General features: G+C 36.0%; 5 protein-coding genes across 7 annotated transcripts; 4 read left to right on the top strand and 1 right to left on the bottom strand.

Moving 5' to 3' along the window:
• Window positions 1–484: 484 nt before the first annotated feature.
• LOC17891912 (dihydroneopterin aldolase 1) lies at window positions 485–1,919 on the top strand. The gene is made up of 3 exons (XM_006296572.2): window positions 485–605; window positions 1,139–1,322; window positions 1,442–1,919. The coding sequence occupies exons 1-3, from the start codon at window positions 569–571 to the stop codon at window positions 1,635–1,637; spliced, it is 417 nt and encodes a 138-aa protein (XP_006296634.1). The 5' UTR covers window positions 485–568; the 3' UTR covers window positions 1,638–1,919.
• A 211-nt stretch (window positions 1,920–2,130) lies between these two features.
• LOC17893382 (protein LURP-one-related 10) lies at window positions 2,131–3,136 on the bottom strand. The gene is made up of 3 exons (XM_006299930.2): window positions 2,850–3,136; window positions 2,430–2,660; window positions 2,131–2,330 (listed from the first exon to the last, which is right to left on the bottom strand). The coding sequence occupies exons 1-3, from the start codon at window positions 3,057–3,059 to the stop codon at window positions 2,187–2,189; spliced, it is 585 nt and encodes a 194-aa protein (XP_006299992.1). The 5' UTR covers window positions 3,060–3,136; the 3' UTR covers window positions 2,131–2,186.
• Window positions 3,137–4,066: 930 nt separating this feature from the next.
• On the top strand, window positions 4,067–6,311 carry LOC17891815 (ras-related protein RABD1). Its single transcript, XM_006298511.2, has 8 exons — window positions 4,067–4,200; window positions 4,294–4,366; window positions 4,474–4,521; window positions 4,634–4,681; window positions 4,785–4,856; window positions 5,066–5,221; window positions 5,563–5,666; window positions 6,043–6,311. Exons 1-8 carry the CDS (start codon window positions 4,187–4,189, stop codon window positions 6,143–6,145), a joined length of 618 nt encoding a protein of 205 aa, XP_006298573.1. The 5' UTR covers window positions 4,067–4,186; the 3' UTR covers window positions 6,146–6,311.
• A 585-nt stretch (window positions 6,312–6,896) lies between these two features.
• Window positions 6,897–9,980, top strand: LOC17893254. 3 transcript variants are annotated; one of them, XM_023785935.1, is made up of 11 exons: window positions 6,897–7,085; window positions 7,217–7,358; window positions 7,443–7,573; window positions 7,673–7,781; window positions 7,852–7,891; window positions 7,973–8,062; window positions 8,164–8,263; window positions 8,356–8,462; window positions 8,550–8,652; window positions 8,857–9,392; window positions 9,465–9,980. In XM_023785935.1, exons 2-11 carry the CDS (start codon window positions 7,241–7,243, stop codon window positions 9,703–9,705), a joined length of 1,575 nt encoding a protein of 524 aa, XP_023641703.1. In that variant the 5' UTR covers window positions 6,897–7,085; window positions 7,217–7,240; the 3' UTR covers window positions 9,706–9,980. The 3 variants fall into 3 exon arrangements, with proteins under 3 accessions (XP_023641703.1, XP_023641701.1, XP_023641702.1); XM_023785933.1 differs by having other exon boundaries at window positions 8,743–9,392; XM_023785934.1 differs by having other exon boundaries at window positions 6,897–7,139; window positions 8,743–9,392.
• Window positions 9,981–10,313: 333 nt separating this feature from the next.
• Window positions 10,314–13,848, top strand: LOC17892090 (lysine--tRNA ligase, cytoplasmic). The gene is made up of 15 exons (XM_006297144.2): window positions 10,314–10,540; window positions 10,638–10,713; window positions 10,853–10,918; window positions 11,030–11,195; window positions 11,289–11,382; window positions 11,468–11,553; window positions 11,638–11,741; window positions 11,833–11,895; window positions 12,003–12,128; window positions 12,206–12,585; window positions 12,675–12,831; window positions 12,923–13,066; window positions 13,159–13,371; window positions 13,454–13,511; window positions 13,605–13,848. The coding sequence occupies exons 1-15, from the start codon at window positions 10,419–10,421 to the stop codon at window positions 13,628–13,630; spliced, it is 1,881 nt and encodes a 626-aa protein (XP_006297206.1). The 5' UTR covers window positions 10,314–10,418; the 3' UTR covers window positions 13,631–13,848.
• The last annotated feature ends 657 nt before the right edge of the window (window positions 13,849–14,505 follow it).

The raw sequence follows: 14,505 nt of genomic DNA, 5'->3' as shown, positions 1-14,505 counted from the left end.
CCAAATTCTTACATTTATAAAAAAACAAGATTCAATAAGCAAAACTCGATCTCTAATGCGATGGTATCTATTAGAGGTGGACTTATTCTTTACGACTATGGTCACTTTATCCTTAATATACTCCATCAAATAGACAAAATCATAAAATATTTAATTACATTATATATTTAAAAAATTGGTTAGAAGTATTATAAGTAAAACTTTCACAAAAACAATTTCGAATTACCAACTGTTTATTCTGTAGTGATGAATGCACTAGCCACTAGGACTAGGTTTGAAATATACTTAAGCTTTTAAGCAAATGAATGCACAAGAAATAATTAATTTATATTGATATCACACATGTCTATCGGCTGTTTTTTTTTTCTTTTTCTTTTTTTTGGTTCACCAACCTGTCGGCTGTTAGTTTTGTGAAAATAACGTTTTTTTTTAGAATTGTTGGGCCTATAAATACCTTGAGATTGGGCCAATATAGCCTCTCTCTCTCTCCAGTCTGATCTCCTCCGATTTCTCTCCATCTCTCAATCTAGAAGTAAAATCCAAAAATTCTATTGCCGCGAACTGAGGGATGGATACGACGGCTCCGGCGACGTTAGCACGGCCAGGTATATAATTCTTAGTATACTTTCGAAATCGTGTGGCAATGGCAAAAATCTCGAGTTGTATGTGGCTGTTTTTTTTTTGTTTCGTTTTAGACTGTTTTAGAGTAAAGTAGGTGATGAAGATCGAGAGATCTTTATGTCTATTCACGTCTTCGAATTAGTTTTCTGTTGACATGTTTTACTGTTCACAAAGCTCCAGTAATGGATTTGGTGGTTTCTTCATTAGTTAATGTAATGAAGAAGTGATGAAATGAAATAACAGAGAATGATAAGTTTTCGTTATGGTATTGTGGAAGAGTTTGTCCAATTTTGAATTGTGTTCAACTCAACAAGTAATCAAAGATAGTCTTGCAGCTCAACAATTTTGAACTGTGTTCAACTCAATAGTCCTGCAGCTTAGGTCTTTTTAGTCACTTCTCTCTTCTCTTTTGTGTATAAATTGTCACAAGTCTCTTGATGTGTAAAGACTGTGGATGCGAAACATATAATATTGCTTCTTTTGTTTCAAAGACTTATTTGCAGTTTTTTATTGTTAGAGTCACTGCTTGGAGACAAACTGGTACTAAAAGGGTTGAAATTTTACGGTTTCCATGGAGCCATTCCTGAAGAAAGGACACTGGGGCAGATGTTTCTTGTTGACATTGATGCGTGGACGAGTCTGAAGAAGGCCGGTGAATCAGACAACTTAGCAGATACAATCAGCTATGTCGACATTTTCAAGTTAGACCATTCACAATATCCAATCTGTGTCCATCCCTGAATTATATATGGCCAGCTTTGTCTTTAAGTTGTATTCAAGTTATGATTTTATTGATGAAAGAATATGATATTGTTTGCAGCATAGCTAAGGAAGCTGTTGAAGGGTCACCAAGAAACCTTCTGGAGGCAGTCGCGGAACACATTGCCTCCAAAACGCTTGAACTATTTCCTCAGATAAACGCTGTTCGGGTAAAGCTCTCGAAGCCAAATGTTGCTCTTATTAAGAGCACTATTGATTACTTAGGGGTCGAGATTTTCAGACAGCGAAGGCACTAGTTCAAGGAACTGAACAACCCTCACAACTTGTGTCGTTGATCAACTTTGTCGGAACACCAAGTTTATTATATCCATGTATTTTTCATTATGTATCATCTTTATATGTCTCAAAAGCTTTGGACTGTCATGTGCTGATTTATATCTTATTTTCTTAATACTCTTTCGGAATCATTATTTCTCTTAAACGAATTTTCAATGGCTAGCTGAAACTTGAGAGATTGTAAAGCTAAGTTTTGAGACTTCATATAGATGAGGAGATGAATAAAGTCGTCTTTGGCTAAATCTGGTTCTTGTGCTCTTTTGGTTTTCTCACACTCTTGATCTGCTAGCTTGAGAAAGTCGCTTGCCAAGGTGTCTACCTCCACCGAAACAAAAACTGGTGGAGCTGTCCTTATTGTTTGGGCATTTGGCAGAAAAAAAATCTCTTGTAATTCTAACATACAACTTAAAGTTCATTGTTGTTTTCAACTGAAATCCATATAATTTAGAGTATTATTATCAAATATTTGCTGCGCACAAAAGAAATTAATGTATATGAAAAATAGTATTTTAGTCTTCTGAATCTTCTCGGTTAATGTCATCGAGAATTACAATGAGAGAGACTATAAAAGCAAAGTCAACATTTGGATAGACCGTAACCGAGAAATTACTCTTCCCTATCAATATGCTTTGTGCGGTATGTTTCTTTTGCATCTGTAAACAAGAACAAAGAATCAATTAGCACGATCAAATTATACACTAGCTAATCCATTTTAATTTATAATTTTACTTCAGACCATTTTGATTAATTACCTGAGCAACAATGGCATCAGATTTGCCGGCGTAGACGACACATGAACGGTCGATCCAACTTCCTTTGACATGGAAGTCGCACACCTTCATTTCTTTATTTTGAGCCAAAAAAATGTCTAGCTTTGGCTTCATTATTTGAATCATCGACGATCGTTTCAATGTGTATACTAGATCACTTTGGTCTGTACTTTTCCCTCTAAATACTTGCCACCTATCATGCAAGCTCACCTTCTACAGTTTTTGTTTACGCCAAGAGTTAATAAAGCGTCTAAATTATGGATATGAACCATCAAAAATGGACTTTCGACAGATTCTATCGGATGATCTACGACGATGATTTTTGACGTACCAAACAAAGTGTACCATCCATGCAAGTTATAGATGTAAAGGCATATATGTTTTAATTTGTGTTGTACTTACATTTTCTCTCAAAGTCAAGATTGGAGTGTCTGATGCATCCAACAAAATCCTTTTGTCGCTGAGGCTAAACAAAGGTTCTTTGACCTTGAAAAGGAGATTGCCGTTGACGTCGGTGACAGCGAAGTTACCATCTGTTAGAGTCATCACCTTGCGTACGATCCCCAACTCTATGGGGTACGGTGCACAGAAATGGGGACTTACGATCGCCATTTTTGTTGGGTTCTAATTAATCTCTCTTTCTCTTTTTTGCTTCTTTTTGATTATTCTTGAAGACAGATACAATTAAGATGATCAGAGATTTGTGTTTGTTTTTTCATCATTTAGCTTTATTTATAGTTAGGACATTCCGCGTAATATGTGCAACAAATCTTTGTGGATTCCTTTTCTTTTCTATATCAGTTTTGCTTATTTTTAGTATTTATCTTATTTTAAATCTGTTTACCATTTTTTTTTTTGGTCATTTAAAAAATAATTATTAAATTTGATGAAAATAAATTAATTATAGAATAAGGAATATCTCTTAATCTTTTTTTGCCAGAAAGAAATTATCTACTGTATTGAGGGAAAATTAAGTAAAATAAGAAGGTAACTCGTGGTAGGATTAAAATTACTTAATTACAATGATAAAAATGTAGATGATGAAAGTATAATGATTTTTTTTGATAAAGTATACTTTGTCTCATATACAAAAAAAATGTAAAAATCTATGCCTATTCAATTACATTTTCTTTTTGCTATATATTTTATCCATTCTAAAGATTTTCATTTTGTGTTTTGTAGGTTCCATTATAAATAAAATTTCTGAAAAAACTGTAGAGACTTGTTAATTTTTTTTTTTTTTTGGAAAAATAATTGAGTGAGACTTACTTAAGATTAGTATTAATCAATATCCAACCTTGTTGAAAAAATATCAAAATCCAACCTTATTATCATCCGAGGACGTTAAGGACGTTTAAGTAAGATTAGCCAAGATTTGAGCTCGGCCCATTATCTAAGAAAAGCCCAAATAAGAAGGAGACACACACACTCACAACGTAAAGAAAGAAATTAGTGAGACAAGGTCAAAGCTTCTTTATTGTCTCGGGACAAACAACAAGTAAATGGAAGTTAAAGTAGTATTATTTTAAAACTGTCAATTAAAAAATACTATTGGCGTAAATAAATAAATAAAAAATCGGAATTGAAGTGGTGGGGCTCTTCAATGTTCATGTCAATTGATTGACACGCCTAACCGTAGAGAAGAGCTTCTTCCTTCCTTTCTTTTTTTTTCCCGAGAAGGCTTTTTTTTTATCTCAGCTTGGAATCAAATCGGAAAACGCAACTACAAGGTTCAAGTCATGAGCAACGAGTAGTAAGTGTATCTCTATCCTTGATAGCATTGTATCCTTTTCGATTTTACTTTTCTGGGTACCGATTTCGATTTTGTTTTCCCTTTTCGTTGTAGCGATTACTTGTTCAAGCTTTTGTTGATCGGTGACTCTTCTGTTGGCAAATCGTGTCTTCTTCTTCGATTCGCTGTAAGTTTGACTTGCTTTTTTATTGTTGAAAACTTGCTTAGCTCTTTTTTTAGGTTGCTTCTTTTCATCTGTTTCGTGATTTTGGGATTTTTTTTTTTTTTCCACAGGATGATGCTTACATTGACAGCTACATAAGTACCATCGGTGTTGACTTCGTGAGTTCCTTCCTTCTATATATGTGGTGGTTTCTATATATATATATATATATATGTGTGTGATCGATATTGTTCATCCTGAGTTACTTATAATGTGGTTCGAATTGGGCAGAAAATTAGGACGATTGAGCAGGATGGGAAGACGATTAAGCTCCAAATCGTGAGTTTTTTTTCTTCTGAGTCTTGTAATGAGGATAATATATGATATGTTTCGGATGTGATTGTGTTTACTCATTTTGCTTACTGTTGCTGCTCTCTTTTAGTGGGATACTGCTGGACAGGAGCGTTTCAGGACCATCACTAGCAGCTACTACAGAGGAGCTCATGGGATCATTGTGAGCTATCCTTTTATTCGTTATATTACTTGCCTTTTTTGTTTACCTATACTAGTGTTGTGTCCCAATTTCCGTTTCTCGTCAAAGTGGTTTAGCTTGGGATCTGTGTACTCTGAAACATGTTTGTTAGAGGAAAGAAGTTCCTGAAATACTAGTTTTACTTTAATATTCAAAATCCACAATTCTTAACTGATGATAATTTTCAACAGATTGTGTATGATTGTACTGAGATGGAGAGCTTCAACAATGTGAAGCAGTGGTTGAGTGAGATTGATAGATATGCCAATGAGAGTGTATGCAAGCTTTTGATCGGTAACAAGAATGATATGGTTGAAAGCAAAGTTGTTTCCACCGAAACTGGCAAGGTAAGCTCACATCTGTGGTTAAGTTCCCAGCAATCTTTTCTTCATTCATTTTCCAGTTATGATTTTTGCTTCTTTCTTATGCATATCTAGATGACTTTCAAACATCCTTTGCCTGTTATGTTCCCCTTTCCTCATTTTATCATATCATGGTTCCCCAAATTGTTAACCTGTGATGGTAATACAGTCATTGAGATTGTTGTACCTCTTAAGGCTGTGAATGTATATATGATCATTGACCAAACTCCAAAAGTTAGAAAATCTGATTCCAGCGATTATAAATTGCAGATTTTTAGTAGCTTTTTCTCCTGACACAAGAGAGACATGGTTTTCTTACGTTTCAGGCCTTAGCAGATGAGCTAGGAATTCCCTTTCTTGAGACCAGTGCTAAGGATTCTATCAACGTCGAACAGGCATTCTTAACTATAGCTGGCGAAATCAAGAAGAAGTATGTTCACTATCTAATCTATTATCTTTTTCTTTTTTTTTATCAAAATCTATTATCTTTTGTCATAATTTCTGCAATAAGTTAGCCTATATTCTTTAGTGAAACTATCAAAAAACGATTTTCGTTGATCACCATTATTCATCAAATTATTATCTGGGGAATTTGCTGCTAGCAACCATATACAAATTGCAGTTTTCTAGACTTGATATCTAATATACAGGAAATCTACAAACATACTGTTGTGTCGATCCCTTGTAGTCTCAAGCTATGTGTACATTACTTCAATGAATAGATTTTTCATATGATTGATATCTTTGTATCGACATTTAGTGGTTCACCTTGAGTCTGATCATATGGTTGCTCATATGCTTTGCAGAATGGGAAGCCAAACGAATGCGAACAGGACATCTGGTCCTGGAACAGTCCAAATGAAAGGTCAGCCAATCCAACAAAACAGTGGCGGTTGCTGCAGTCAGTAGTTTATAAAAAAACTTTTATCAAAACTATATGAGACTATCTTTTTTTTCTCCCTTTTTACTATGTGTTGCGAAAACCGATGGCTGTCTAAAACAACTGGAAACTGTAATATGTCACTATCCGAGTAAGCTTTGGTGTTAATTGCAGGATCCTTGTCTTTATTATTCAGAGACTTTGACTATGGTTATATATAATGGGAGACCTGCAACACGTGATTTTGATTGTATATAGATTGAACTAGACATGCATTTGTTTCTTTATATAGGCTGATGATGTTTATTACAATAGGATATGAGTTTGAAAACTTGCAGAGTTAAAAACTGCGAATGAAGGAAGTCCAAATCAACTTCGTCCATTTTTTACACTTAACCATGTTTGGATCATATGTGAATCGTATAGTCAGTCATCTTTTCTAGAAATAACCAAATTTCCTGATTTTGATGGAATCGTTTCAGAACTTGGATTCATTCATCGACCCTCACAAATCTCAAAAGAAACTTTCATTCATGCACATTCTTATTTATATCAAAAATAAAATAAAAGTGATCTTCGAAATGATTTAGACCGTGCACATTAATTAGATATCAGTTTTTGTCTACAAATTAAAGTTTCATGTTTGATTAAAAGTAAAATAAATATATAAAAAAAAAGACACAGAAGATCTCATGACAACGACACTTAACCGACCTGGTCCCTCTAAAGTAAAGTCTGACATAAACAACTCTCAAAACTTTGTCAAATGCAAATTCGGAGAATGAGAGACTTTTCCTTTCCAGAGATGTATATTCCCGAGAAACTGAGAGAACGTATCTAATCGGGAAGAGTATCTCCACGTTCTTTGCCCGTCTCGTAGGTTACGCATCAGCAGCTGGGTTTTGTCTGCCTTAACTCAAACTCAAACTCAAAAAGCTTCCTTTCTTTTAGTTTGCCGTCCGTTTGAAGGTGTTCCCTTCTCACTTCCTCACCACGATTCTTCTTGTATCCACAAATTTTTAGGTTCTTAAATCAAATCTCCTGTGTTCTGTTTTGATTCACTTTGGTCTTTGATTTGAGTGTTGATTTGTTTTCTAAAGGTGTCTCTACGGATTCAATTGAGTATGCAGACGAAACGAGAAGTTTCTGAGTACAGAGAGAGACTTAATGAGACCTTGTCGTCTCCTGAGCTCTCTGATGACCAAACTCTCAAGACCCTAATCAGAAAACAGCTCTATGAAGGTTTTTGTTGTTGTTGATGATTTGCTATATACTCTTCATTTTGCCTTTCCTTTAATGTTTTTAGTTTCATGTTTCATCACGCAGAGTGTAATGTGGATATACTGGATCAGAGAGTAGCTGCTTTATCCAGTGCAATTGAGAAGCTTAGGAGTGTATCAGCAAAGGATCAAGACTTGTCTAAGTCAAGCAACGAGGCGTCTTATGGTGATTGGAAAGTATGTTTATTGTTTTTCTCTTTTTGGCTCGATTTTGTGATCATCTTCTTGATCTTTTTGAAACGGAATTGCAAAAGAGTTGTGTTTTCTTGTTTACAGTTGAAACATGATGATGAACATTGTCGTGTTATGTACCGTGAAGGACTTAAAGGAAGTCCATTTCATACACTGCTCGTTGAAGGTTGCGTTGATGGGACTATCGAAGACTGTAAGTTTTCTTAAGAGTTTGCACCGCAAGAGAAAAGGTTTTGGATTTGATTCTAACTGTGTTTATGCAGGTTTATGTGTATGCTGGGAATCTTCATTCTATGAGAAATGGTGAGAGCTACCTTCTTTTTGCTTATGGAATGTCTCTTGTTTACGAAAATTTGATCGCTTATTGTTTCTATGTTTTCTCAGGTGGCCAAAAATGGTTTTTCCGTCATTCAGGGTCTTAGAAGCTAAATGCTTGCAAAAGTGTAGGATCGATGAACAGATATGTTTACTGAGGTCTGTTTCACGAATTGCTATCTTTGTTCCTATTGTTACTTATTCGTGAAGCTAATCTCTAAAATCTGAATACTTTGATGATATTTTTCTGGGGAAGAAAGGGTGAAAGCACCGTGGCCATTGACAGACAGAGAAGCTATTTTGCAGTTTTTCGTATTTGAATACTTTAAAGACGGTTTAGTCATCATCCTACTTAACTCGGTAAAAACAAGTTAGTTAGATTTTGCTTGATTTCCTTGCATCTTATTCCAGTTCTTATTGATTTGACATCATCCTAAACTGTTATCTGTTAGATCGAAGTAGAGAGCAACGGTATAGCTGAAGTAGCGAATGCTGTGAGGATTGACTTTGTAGGCGGAGTTGCTATACAAAAGGGGACTCCAGAAAGGAGTTACGTAAGGTGAGTGTGAGTGAGTGATAACTGATGAGTGATGACATTGTATACTAACTTGAAACTTGGATATATTAATGTCTTTGATTTTTGTAGATTCATAGCGGAAGTGGATATAAAGCTGGACTTGGTCCCTCCATCCCTTATCAATTTCATGTCCAGGCAGCTTCTTGGCAACGGTTTCACACTTTTCAAGAAGGTCATTGTCAGTTTTTTAATAGTTCATAAATACCTGATTTGTCAATTTGCTAGCTTGTGTGATGTTTTGCGTTTAATTGAATGTTTACAGACTATTGGTTCCGTGGCTTATTCAGATGATTACACCAGAGTTTTAGCTGATCCATTGTATACTCAGATACATGAAGCTCTGTATTCTACTGCTAAAACTAATGAAATCTGCCAGGTAAATGATGTTTTTAGCGAACAAGGAAGGGGCTGTGAAGAGAAAGAACTTAAGTTGGAAGCTAATGATCTATATATGGCAAAAGAGAATGAGACTCGACATCGCGAGAATGAATCTGTATCTTGCAAAAGATATGTTCCTGAGATTGAGGAAGAAGATTGTGTAAATGGAAAAGAAGAATATAAAAGTGTTCCTTCTTCTTCTTCTTCTTCTTCGGTAGAGGATGAAAATATCACTAGGAAGACTCAAAACAAGAATGGCAAAACACGATTCTGCATAAGTCCAGAAGTGAAGCAAGCTTTAGGGACACTAGAGAGAGTGATATCAATGGTTAGAAAAACCAAAACTGATAATAATAAGGCATCAACCTCTTCGGAGGAAGAAGAAGAAGAAGAAACATCATCATCACCATTGCAGAATTCAGGGAGCATTCATCTTGTTTCTAATAGCAAAGTTTGTATTCAAGATCCTAAAACTGAACTTCTTGATGAAGCATCCTTTGCACATTATAACAACAACAATAACAACAGCAACAGGTAAAACTATAGTATCTATATAAAAAAAATGTTTGCTTGGGAGTAGATTTAACCTTTTAAGTGGTTTTATAGGCGAAGTGGATCTAGTTCTTTTGCAAGAGAAGGCAACAAAGTAGCTCCTGCATCACCCGAGATCGATCTTACAACAAATTCTGAGGTCCCAAGGATAACAGTGTCACAAGCCACAACTCTTTTTAGCCAAACAACAGAGAATTCTGACGACAAACCGAGTGGTTTAAATGGAGGTAGCTCAAGTCTGCAGAGGAAAAGTAACCCGGGCTGCTTTGGTTTCAGGTTTTGCATAAGGACTTAGAAACTGGCATTGGTAAAAAAAGCCAAAGATTTTGTTTCTCTGAAGTTGCATACACAAGGAAACATCATTGGTTTTACTTCACTGTGGTTGGTGTTAATATTTTTCAACGGTCTAGATCTTATGAATAAGGACGAGGTTGAGTAATTTTGTTGTAAAGGTTCTATTAGTAGTTCCGAATACAATATAAGATGAGATTTAAAGCATCAAGAGATTTTGATTGTAGTTCACTCAATGTCAATACTCAATAGATTTCTGTGAACTATTTGATTTTATAACCAATGAACTTTAATAGAACTTACAAATAATTTACAAGGTCTTTTGTAAAAATATCAAATCAGTAGTGTACAATTTGAGATCTTTTTTTTTTTTTTGTCAACTGTACATCATGGGAGTTAGATTTTGCTACTTTCTTTATAATGTAAAAAAATTAATTGTTGTTCTTATATCTTATCAGTAGTGTACAATTATACCTGTAACCGAAGCTTAAATATTAAAATCGTTACGTTAAGACGAACCGGTTCGGTTAGTGAATAAACCGAAGAAACCCTAATTGGCTAATGGGCTAGACCTGAGGGATAATAAACCCTTGTTTCTTCTCTTCTTCTTCGCCGTCTTTCCTCATTAGACTTCCGAAAATTCACAAAGCTTGAAAACAGTTTGATTCACTGAGCAAAGAGCGTTTTATCTCCTCGATTTTGGAATCTCCATTTGCGATGGAAGGTTCGGCTGATCAAACCACGAAAGCTTTATCTGAACTAGCCATAGATTCTTCTACCACCTCGAATGCTGCTGCTGACCCTGCCGCTGCTGATGCTGCTGAACCTCGGAGTAAAAAGTACGTTTTCGTCTGATGTTATTCTTTTTACACTTTTGTGAATCCTCGTACGGGATTTGATTGTATCGGCTTTGTCTTTTTGATTTTTTCTGTGTAGTGCTCTGAAGAAGGAACTGAAATTGAAGCAGAAAGAGGAAGAGAGGAAACGCAAGGAAGAAGAAAAGGCAAAACAAGTGAGCACTCTTCTTTGTTTCCTTCTGATTCGTAACAATTCTGGGGAAAATCATTATAGATTATTGAATTATCTTGATAGCATCTCCATCGAGAAGTTTCAAGTTTTCTAGTTAATGAGTCTTGATTTTATTGATGCAGGCTCCCAAGCCAAGCTCCCAGAGCCAGAAGTCAGTGGCAGCAGATGATGAGGAGATGGATCCAACGGTATGAATCCGTTCAGTAGTTTCCTTATTCTCTTATGCAATGCAGCTTTACGTGTAATGTATGAATCAAGTGTTCATTTCTTTACTTTTTTGTTTCTAATATCTTTTGCAGCAATACTTTGAGAACAGATTGAAGTATATTGCGGCTGAGAAGGCTAAAGGAGAGAATCCATACCCTCATAAGTTTTCTGTGTCAATGTCAATTCCTGAGTACATTGAGAAGTATGGTAGTTTGAACGATGGGGATCATATTGAAGATGCTGAAGTTTCTCTGGCTGGTATGTTAAACTGCTAAGTGCTATTTGCATAAATTTTCGTAGCCGCTTGTCCTTTTTACTGAAAAAGATTCTTTCATTGTTGAACTTTGCTAGGCCGGATAATGAGCAAGCGATCTTCCTCTACCAAGCTTTTCTTCTATGATCTACACGGTGATGATTTCAAGGTTCAAGTTATGGCTGATGCAAGGTGAATGCTTTGTCTACCAGACTTTTTAAAAAGGAAAAAAAATACAATGCTGATTACTAAGTTTTATTGCCTTCTATCCTTCCAGGAAGTCAGGATTGGATGAAGCTGAGTTTTATAAACTCCATTCGAATGTTAAGCGTGGTGATATTGTTGGAGTCACTGGATTTCCAGGTTTGTGCAGCCTATATATATGTATTTTCATTCTTTAAGTCTATCCCAACCTCCTATTCACTTTTCGCTTTACTCTAATCTCAGGAAAAACAAAGAGGGGAGAATTGAGTATCTTCCCCCGATCATTTATTCTTCTGTCCCATTGCCTCCACATGATGCCGAGAAAGGCTGATAATGTGAATGCAAAGGTACAGTAGATTCTCTGTGGCTGTTATAATACCTTTAGAAATTCCTTATTTGTTTTAAACTAACCTCTTTCACTTTTTTGCTCAAATGTAGAAACCTGAAAGCTGGGTTCCAGGGGAAACGAGAAATCCTGAAGCATATGTCCTGAAAGATCAGGTATTATAAATTTTACAAAGGTCTATAAAGATTGTTATGGCAGTGTCGTAGTGACTATTATTCTGTTTCTGTTCAAGCAAGCGTTTGATGTCCTTGTGTATTGGCAGGAATCAAGATATCGCCAGCGTTATCTTGATCTCATGTTGAACGTGGAGGTTCGTCAGATATTCAAGACCAGAGCTAGTATCATCTCCTACATCCGTAGATTCCTCGACAATAAAAAGTTCTTGGAGGTTCGCAATCTCTCAATTACCTTTTGATTTTGCAGCCAGTTGAGTGTTCTCTCCTGATATTCTTAAATTTTAAATAGGTCGAGACACCTATGATGAACATGATTGCTGGTGGAGCTGCTGCGAGACCATTTGTGACACATCACAATGATTTAGATATGAGGCTGTACATGCGTATCGCACCTGAACTCTTTCTTAAGCAACTCATTGTTGGTGGACTGGAACGTGTTTATGAGATAGGAAAGCAATTCAGAAACGAGGGTATTGACTTGACCCATAATCCGGAGTTCACCACTTGCGAGTTCTATATGGCTTTCGCAGACTACAATGACCTGATGAAAATGACTGAGGATATGGTCAGTGGAATGGTCAAGGAATTAACAGGTGGTTATAAAATCAAGTATCATGCTAATGGGTATGATAAGGATCCAATTGAAATCGACTTCACTCCTCCGTTCAGGTTTGAGACAACATCTTTATTGATTAAACCATAACCTTTAGGATAAAGCTTTGCTTTGGTAAAAATCTACGTTATTTTTGTTTTTGTAGGAGAATTGAGATGATAGGAGAGTTAGAGAAGGTGGCTAACCTGAATATACCAAAAGACTTGACTAGCGAAGAAGCCAACAAGTATCTGGTTGATGCATGTGCGAGGTTTGATGTCAAATGCCCTCCTCCTCAAACAACAACTCGTCTGTTAGATAAAGTATAATCTTCTTTCTATCTGCTGCCTTTCTAGCATATGTAGTAGGATAACAAATTTAAATCTGAAATATTGCCGGGTTTTTTTTTTGCAGCTTGTTGGTGAATTTCTGGAAGTGACATGTGTGAACCCAACTTTCATCATCAACCATCCCGAGATCATGAGTCCATTGGCAAAATGGCACAGATCGAACAATGTTTTGACAGAGAGATTCGAGCTGTTCATCAACAAACATGAAGTAAGCCAAAAAATTTGAAAAAGCCCAACTTTGATTCATTGCACCGTTGTCTTTAAGAGTGTTTTGACTAACATGTTATAACTGGACTGCAGCTATGCAACGCCTACACGGAGCTGAATGATCCTGTGGTACAGCGCCAGCGTTTTGCTGATCAGCTGAAGGACCGACAATCTGGAGACGATGAAGCGATGGCTTTAGATGAGACATTTTGTAATGCTTTAGAATACGGATTGGCTCCTACAGGTGGTTGGGGATTGGGAATCGACAGACTGACTATGCTCTTTACTGACTCACAGAACATCAAGGTCACACTCTCACCTCCAAGTTTATCTCTGTGTGATGTATTTCTTTTTTGACTAAACTCATGATTTGGGAATACTGTTACAGGAAGTTATTCTCTTCCCGGCGATGAGGCCACCACAGGACGAGTCAGCAGCCGCCAAAGGTATGAACTAACTAGTAATTATAGTAATAATCGACTGGTAACTGTTCCCTCAGGATGGCTTTTTTAAACCCTGGTTTTAAAATATTTTTGCAGCTCCTTCACAAACAGAGAAGAACTAAGGAGAGTCTGCACCGACTGAGCATTTAAAGTTTGGTAGTCATTAGGCTATTATGGCGCTCTGTTCTCAAATTACTTGTAATTGCAGACCAAATTGTTTAAACAAGAAAAGAATTACCAATGAGTTATTATCAAAGACCTTTGTAAGACTCTCTTTGCAATCGTCGACGGTTTCTTGGCCGTGATTTCACTCGGATATTGAAGTTCCTGTTTTGTCTAATATCCATGTATTTTGTATTCTCATGAGCTTACCTACCGGTCTGGTCTCTAACTCTGCATATACGAATGAAGACAACCGAGACTAGTTGCAGCAGGTCGTTCTTTTTCTAGTGTGAAATTATTGAGCGTAGGGCCATTCTATCTTTGCCACCTTCAGCATTATCAATATCAAGTGCGCTGCGTTTTTCATTAGAAAAAAGGAAGAGAGAATATATATAAAAAAAAAATAGTCAGCTCCATTGTATTATGATATCATATCTATAGACACCAAAAACAAGTTATTGTTTAAGTGGTTGAAATGGTCTACTACTGTTGATAAAACCTTGTTTAGAGCTCTAGCTAAATATACAGCTATTATACTAATAAAGAGACTGAAGGGGAACAAATTAGAAAAAGTCATCGATTGAAAATGATAGGTCATCCAGCTTTAAGCTTTGTGTTGTGTAATTGGGTCTCTCCCTCTATTTCATGATAATAATATCTCACATAGACAGCCGGACGCCAACTCATCTCCTCTCTCCAACACATGTTTCATCATCGCTCTTACCAAATCTATATATAATACCTTCCATTTCTTTTCTTTTTTTTGTATTTCGCTATAAAAATAAATAAAACAAAATAAAGTCATACCTTTCAATATTAGTATAATGATAATTCA

Source organism: Capsella rubella, unplaced genomic scaffold (assembly GCF_000375325.1).
Source record: "Capsella rubella cultivar Monte Gargano unplaced genomic scaffold, Caprub1_0 scaffold_3, whole genome shotgun sequence".
NCBI lineage: Eukaryota > Viridiplantae > Streptophyta > Magnoliopsida > Brassicales > Brassicaceae > Capsella > Capsella rubella.
The sequence above is the reverse complement of the archived record's forward strand: the minus strand, read 5'-3'. Positions and strand labels throughout refer to the sequence as shown.

What these genes read in the sequence shown, in the direction of transcription:
- LOC17891815 (XM_006298511.2), top strand. An exon ending in GTCTTCTTCTTCGATTCGCT is followed by an intron (nt 4,367 to 4,473) that starts GTAAGTTTGACT and finishes TTTTTTCCACAG; the next exon opens with GATGATGCTTACATTGACAG. An exon ending in TTTCCACCGAAACTGGCAAG is followed by an intron (nt 5,222 to 5,562) that starts GTAAGCTCACAT and finishes CTTACGTTTCAG; the next exon opens with GCCTTAGCAGATGAGCTAGG.
- LOC17892090 (XM_006297144.2), top strand. Translation starts at nt 10,419, where the DNA reads ATGGAAGGTTCGGCTGATCAAACCACGAAAGCTTTATCTGAACTAGCC. An exon ending in CATATGTCCTGAAAGATCAG is followed by an intron (nt 11,896 to 12,002) that starts GTATTATAAATT and finishes GTGTATTGGCAG; the next exon opens with GAATCAAGATATCGCCAGCG. An exon ending in CAACTCGTCTGTTAGATAAA is followed by an intron (nt 12,832 to 12,922) that starts GTATAATCTTCT and finishes TTTTTTTTGCAG; the next exon opens with CTTGTTGGTGAATTTCTGGA.
- LOC17891912 (XM_006296572.2), top strand. Translation starts at nt 569, where the DNA reads ATGGATACGACGGCTCCGGCGACGTTAGCACGGCCAG. An exon ending in GGCGACGTTAGCACGGCCAG is followed by an intron (nt 606 to 1,138) that starts GTATATAATTCT and finishes TTTTATTGTTAG; the next exon opens with AGTCACTGCTTGGAGACAAA. An exon ending in AGCTATGTCGACATTTTCAA is followed by an intron (nt 1,323 to 1,441) that starts GTTAGACCATTC and finishes TATTGTTTGCAG; the next exon opens with CATAGCTAAGGAAGCTGTTG.
- LOC17893254 (XM_023785933.1), top strand. Translation starts at nt 7,241, where the DNA reads ATGCAGACGAAACGAGAAGTTTCTGAGTACAGAGAGAGACTTAATGAG. An exon ending in TCATCATCCTACTTAACTCG is followed by an intron (nt 8,264 to 8,355) that starts GTAAAAACAAGT and finishes GTTATCTGTTAG; the next exon opens with ATCGAAGTAGAGAGCAACGG. An exon ending in GTTTCACACTTTTCAAGAAG is followed by an intron (nt 8,653 to 8,742) that starts GTCATTGTCAGT and finishes GAATGTTTACAG; the next exon opens with ACTATTGGTTCCGTGGCTTA.
- LOC17893382 (XM_006299930.2), bottom strand. Translation starts at nt 3,059, where the DNA reads ATGGCGATCGTAAGTCCCCATTTCTGTGCACCGTACCCCATAGAGTTG. An exon ending in TCTTGACTTTGAGAGAAAAT is followed by an intron (nt 2,661 to 2,849) that starts GTAAGTACAACA and finishes CAAAAACTGTAG; the next exon opens with AAGGTGAGCTTGCATGATAG. An exon ending in CTGATGCCATTGTTGCTCAG is followed by an intron (nt 2,331 to 2,429) that starts GTAATTAATCAA and finishes TCTTGTTTACAG; the next exon opens with ATGCAAAAGAAACATACCGC.